The sequence below is a fragment of the Protobothrops mucrosquamatus genome, unplaced genomic scaffold (genome assembly GCF_001527695.2).
Source record: "Protobothrops mucrosquamatus isolate PMUCROS unplaced genomic scaffold, P.Mucros_1.0 scaffold3065, whole genome shotgun sequence".
NCBI classification, from domain to species: domain Eukaryota; kingdom Metazoa; phylum Chordata; class Lepidosauria; order Squamata; family Viperidae; genus Protobothrops; species Protobothrops mucrosquamatus.
Window position 1 is genome coordinate 26,397 of NW_015389076.1, and position 6,023 is coordinate 32,419.

Here is a 6,023-nt window from a genome sequence, read left to right on the forward strand (position 1 = left end):
AGGAAGGAAGGAAGGAAGGAAGGAAGGAAGGAAGGAAAAGAGGGAGGGAGGGAGGATGGACTGTGGAGTCCTTGATGCTCTCTGAGCTGGGTGGTTTTCTTGCAGACGTTTCATGACCCAACTAGGGAACATCATCAGTGCTAGAAGAGAGCGGGGGAGGGAGAAGAGGAGGAGGAGGAGGATGAAGGAAAAAAGGAAGGGAGGGAGGACGGACGGACTGTGGGGTCTTTGATGCTCTCTGAACTCAGTTGTTTTCTTGCAGACGTTTCATGACCCAACTAGGGAACATAATCAGTGCTAGAAGAGAGTGGGGGAGGGAGAGGAGGAGGAGGAGGAAGGAAGGAAGGAAGGAAGGAAGGAAGGAAGGAAGGAAGGAAGGAAGGAAGGAAAAGAGGGAGGGAGGGAGGATGGACTGTGGGGTGCTTGATGCTATCTGAAGCCGGTTGTTTTCTTGCAGACGTTTCATGACCCAACTAGGGAACATCATCAGTGCCTGAAGGGAGTGTGGTTTATTCTCATTAGCCACTCCCTTTAGCACTGATGATGTTACCTAGTTGGGTCATGAAATGTCTGCAAGAAAACAACCAATTCAGAGGGCACCAAGGACCCCACAATCCTCCTCCTCCTCTTCCTCCTCCTCCTCCTCCTCCTCTCAACAACCGCCCCTTTCTTCTAGCACTGATGATGTTACCTAGTTGGGTCATGAAACGTCTGCAAGAAAACCACCAACTCAGAGGGCACCAAGGACCCCTCATTTCAACCCTGAGCTACAAATAGCTTCTTCTATCCGTACAAATCAGAAAACACCGTACTTACTCAGCTTCTTTGGCTTTCTTCAAAAGCTTTTCTGCCTCTTCTTTGGGTTTCTTTAAGTTTCTGATATATTCCGTGCTGTCCTCACATTGTGTCACGAGACTCTGGAGGTTGCTGAGCAGGTCTGGCAGTTCCTGAGGCCCCTTGTGCATCTTGATGCCCAGAACATAATTTGCAACTTTTTCTATATCCTCAGGTGGGGCACTTTCCTCTTAGAAAAATAAACAGAGAATCATGTAGGGCCAACTGCTTTGCATCCTAGACTTATATACTGCTTCTCTAAGTATTTTATAGCGTCAGCAAATGCCCCCCCCCAACAATCTGGGTCCTCATTTTACCGACCTCGGAAGGACGGAAGGCTGAGTCAACCTTGAGCCCCGTCAGGATCGAACTGCTGGCAGTCGGCAGAGTTAGCCTGCAATACTGCACTTTAACCATCGCACCACCAGTCAATAAAGCTACGATGCCATCTTCTTTACCTACATACATACAGTAGTGGCCAAAATTGTGGAAACCTTTTGGGAAAAGTGTACAGTAGAAATGCCACCTTTGGTTAAGCTTCCACCCATTTGTCTTCTAATTTCTTTATAACGGTAGCCTTGTTCACCTAATAATCCTATTTTACATCGCTTTCTGGGAAACCAGTCAACTCTTTGCACCATGACTTTAATTTTATTACGTTTGACAAGCTCACTAAATGAAAGAACACAAAAAAACCCTAACCGACTTGATAGCCATCACATAACACACTGACAAATGTCCTCCTCTCAGCTTCAATACGTGACATCAAAACTGAATTCTACTGTGATCTGATTGGCTCATTGCCAAAACATGATGACACCTGATTGGCCCTCTAAACACTCATGCTCATTGGCTACCATCAGATGAAGGAAAGCTACCTGAGATCAACCTAAGCAAGTTGTGCTTCCTTTTTCTGGTTCTTTGGCTATAACTTTTCATAGAATACAGTACAGATAATTGAACAAACTTTGTTGCATTACATTCTTGATTAAATTATCTTTCCATTGATATATAATTTTATGGTACTACTCCAAAAAGAAAGTGGTGTTATTAGCCATCCAACCTCAAAAATACACTTTTCCCAAAAGGTTTCCACAATTTTGGCCATTACTGTATAATAAGTCATTCCAAATTGCTATGAAATAGCAACGGCACTTAGACTTATATACCGCTTCGTAGCGCTTTACAGCTCTCTCTAAGAGGTTTACAGAGTCAGCCTATGCCCCCCCCAACAATCTGGGTCCCCATTTTACCGACCTCGGAAGGATGGAAGACTTGAGTCAACCTTGAGCCCCATCAGGATCGAACTCCAGGCGGTGGGCAGAATTTGCCTGCAGTACTGCATTCTCACCACCACACCACCCGTTAACAATAATAATGTTTTATGATCTAATTGTTCTTTTGGGTGCATTGTTTTAGATCAATGTTTCTCAACCTCAGCGACTTTAAGATGGGTGGAATTCAACTGCCAGAATTTCTCTACCAGCATTATGGATAAAAGTTGGGCAGCTAATTATTTATTAGTATTCTGTTTGTGTATATAGACATTAGTATATTATTTATTAGTATACTGTTTGTGTATATACATACCACACACCCCTCCATTTTTATAGTGCTACAACAGTGGTGGCGAACCTATGGCACGGGTGCCAGAGGCGGCACTCAGAGCCCTCTCTGTGGGCACGCGCGCCGTCGCCCCAGTCCTAGGCCTTCAGCTGGGTTTTATAAAACCTTTTCGCTTTAGGCCTCCGCCGCCGTGTGCAAAAAAAAAAGGTTCAATCAATCAGTCAATTTCAACTTCTCGCGTGAAAAAAAAAGATCTTGTAAAGTTGGAATTGATTGATTGAACTTTTTAGTCCCACCCAGTCTGCCGTTACCACCGCAGCCACGCCCACCCAATTGGCCACACCCAGCCAATGGGCCACACCCACCCGGCACCCGACGATGCATAAGTGGGTTTTGGGTTGCAGTTTGGGCACTCGGTCTCTAAAAGGTTCACCATCACTGTGCTACAACATACCTGAGTTACTTTGAACCGTCAATTCTTGGTACAAATGGCTGCTGAAGTATGAGCTAAATCGGTTTAATTAAAAATGGGCTACAGTTGATATAAATAATACCATTTTTATTTTGTTAACGTGCGGGCTATGCTGAATTTATTTTGCGTGACATGGAGTGAAAATGGGAGTGAAAGAATAATAGCACATTTACCCAGCAAAAAGTTCCTCAGTCTCTTGATAAGGTCTTTCATGCTTTCTCTTTCCTTTTCAATTTGATATTTGCTTTTCTCCAGTTTTCCCTGTATCTCCAATGTTTTCTCCTTAGTGTCTTCAGTCATTTTCCTAATACTTTTGATCTGTCAGAGTACATTTAGATAACATTTTTTTTCTATTATCAGTTTCATTGGTGAAAAAAAACCCCCAAAGGTAATGATAATGTTTCACTCATAAGCTCTAGATCCATTTTCAGTTCTAACTCTAAGCCTGGATTAAAGGAAAAAGTACGTCTTAGGCTCCCCCCCCCCTTTTTTTTTTTTTAAAGCAACTGACTGAACTCATCCAGAGGCCAGAGGTACATATTTTGGGCGGGAAGAGATGTCAAAAAGTTAAAATTGTCAGGTGAAAAAGATCAGCTCCACACCCGAAGATCTAATTAAACTGATTCATTGCTAAACAGCCTATGCATCTTCTCAACTAATAATGATGATGATGATGATGATGATGATGATGATGATGATGAAGAAGGAGAAGGAGAAGGAGAAGGAGAAGGAGAAGGAGAAGGAGGAGAAGAACTGGAGAAGATAACAAAACACAAAGACCTACAAATAGAAATAGAAAGACTGTAGCAAAGGCAAGCAAAGGTAGTACCAATAGTAATAGGCGCCTTGGGTGCAATCCCAAAACAACTGGAGCACCACTTGAACACCATCATTGGCATTGACAAATTCGCCATTAGTCAATTGCAAAAGGCGGCCTTACTAGGAACTGCTTCCATCCTGCGACGAGATCTGTAATACCATCAAACATCCACATCTGCCTATCCCAGGTCCTTGGGAAGGACTCGATAGGTAGACAAAAATGCCAAATCCAGTCTGAACATCTGGCTGACTGTGCGATGATGATGATTAATAATAATAAAGTTGGAAGGGACCTAGGAGGTCATCTAGTCCAACCCCCTGCTCAGGCAGGAAAGCCTATACCATTTCAGACAAATGGCTGTCCAGTCTCTTCTTAAAAACTTCCAGTGTTGGAGCATTCACCGCTTCTGGAGGCAGGTTGTTCCACTGGTTAATTGTTCTAACTGTCAGGAAATTTCTCCTTAGTTCTAGGTTGCTTCTCTCTTTGGTTAGTTTCCATCCGTTGCTTCTTGTCCTGCCTTCTGGTGCTTTGGAGAACAGCTTGACTCCCTCTTCTTTGGGGCAGCCCCTGAGATACTGGGAGACTGCTATCATGTCCCCCCTCGTCCTTCTCTTCATTAAACTAGACATGGCCAATTCCAACAACCATTCCTCATATGTTTTAGCCTCCAGTCTCCTGATCATCTTTGTTGCTCAGTATTAGCATGATAAGGGTCTATGGGATTCAAATGAGTTCATTTGTGGCTATGTTACAGATTCTAGGCTGATGCTTATTTTCACTCCACCCCCAGGTTCTGCCACTCCTCCTACAAAATGATTGCACAAGTGAAGCCACAATTTAGACTTTTTTTTTAACCTCCCCCCCCTCCAAATGAATTTGCCTGGGGCAAATAGTTTTTAAATACCCACGTCTTAGACATATATAGAATCTGAATCATCATATATCTAGTATCTATTTTTACCGTTCTAAGCCCGTCCACCATGAATGGGCGGTTGTTCACTTCATTACTGCAGGAAAAATATAGAACTGGAGGAAACCACACACAAATGAAGCTAATCAGGGAAAGATGGATGGGAATAAACAAAATCAGCATAGCTCTCATCCCACACACTCTCTACATTCCTGATTTGTGGGTGTAGTATGGAACTAGTTTCCATGTTGTTTCTGTAATTTAAAAAAAAATAGATTCTTTGTGCTGGACCTGGAATTATTTCAGTTCTGAGAACATTTAACACTGTAATATAAAGCAGAGGTCCCCAACCTTTTGGGCACCAGGGACCGGTTCCGTGGAGAGAGATTTTTCCACGGATCGGAGGGGGCGTGGTTTTGTGTACTGCCTGCATCTCGCAGATGGGGCTTTGCTTATTTGTGTGGACCGGTTGCTGGCATGCTGTGGCCCAGTACTGGTCCATGGACCGGAGGTTGGGGACCCCCGATATAAAGGATTTGTGTTCTCCAGGAACAGAGCGGGAAGCTCGTGTAGACAGCCGGAAAAAGTTGCTCTTCTGGTGCAGACCAACTATACTGTTGGAGACTCATTTGTAAACCCCATACAAATGGAACAATTTATTAACTAGGTCATTGTTCTTGAGAACAATAGTGCAGGAGCCACACGTTACGATAAATCATGCATAATGTTCTCCAACAACATCAGCAGTGACAGATTGCACAAAATGTGAAATCCCCTTGGGAATTTCTTTGCTACTTTGCCTCCAGAAGTTGTGGGTGCTCCAACACTGGAGGTTTTTTAAGAAGAGGTTGGACAACCTTTTGTCTGAAATGGTATAGGGTTTCCTGCTTGAGCAGGAGGTTGGACTAGAAGACCTCCAAGGTCCCTTCCAGCTCTGTAATTCTATATTCTGCTATTTTTAAGAGAGATATCATCATGGCATGCGGTAAAAATCAAATCCAATTTCCATCGTTGAGTTATTGGGTACTAACACACCTCTGTCTCTCAGCCTTGGTGTCAACACCCTTACAACAGAGCAAGTAAGAATTGCATAGCTCTCCATAAGAAGCTTTTAATACAAGAATTAGCAGTAAGGTACAACATTTGGAAAGAATAGGAGATTACAGACCCCGGAGATCATTAAGGTAGATCATATTTGGAAGTTCTGGATGTCTTCTTCACAGGATTTCTGTACCTTAGCTGGACTGAGATTCCATTTATTAGATAAGCTACTAACAAATTATTTAATTTGTTGATGGTTTATGTCTAGGGTTTGTTGTGGGTGCTCCAACACTATTGTGGGTGCTCCAACACTCCAACATGTGGGTGCTCTAACACTCTTTAAGAAGAGATTGGACAATCATTTGTCTGAAATGGTATAG

General features: G+C 43.2%; 1 protein-coding gene across 1 annotated transcript in view; it reads right to left on the reverse strand.

Annotated features, from left to right (window-relative positions):
- Window positions 1-6,023, reverse strand: part of LAMB4 (laminin subunit beta 4) — a 56,479-nt gene that overhangs the window by 4,804 nt on the left and 45,652 nt on the right. Inside the window, exons 29-30 of the mRNA XM_015826340.1 lie at window positions 3,046-3,190; window positions 817-1,024 (exon numbers count right to left, since the gene is read on the reverse strand). Coding sequence (XP_015681826.1) covers window positions 817-1,024; window positions 3,046-3,190 — 353 coding nt within the window. The remainder of the gene's footprint in view (window positions 1-816; window positions 1,025-3,045; window positions 3,191-6,023) is intronic.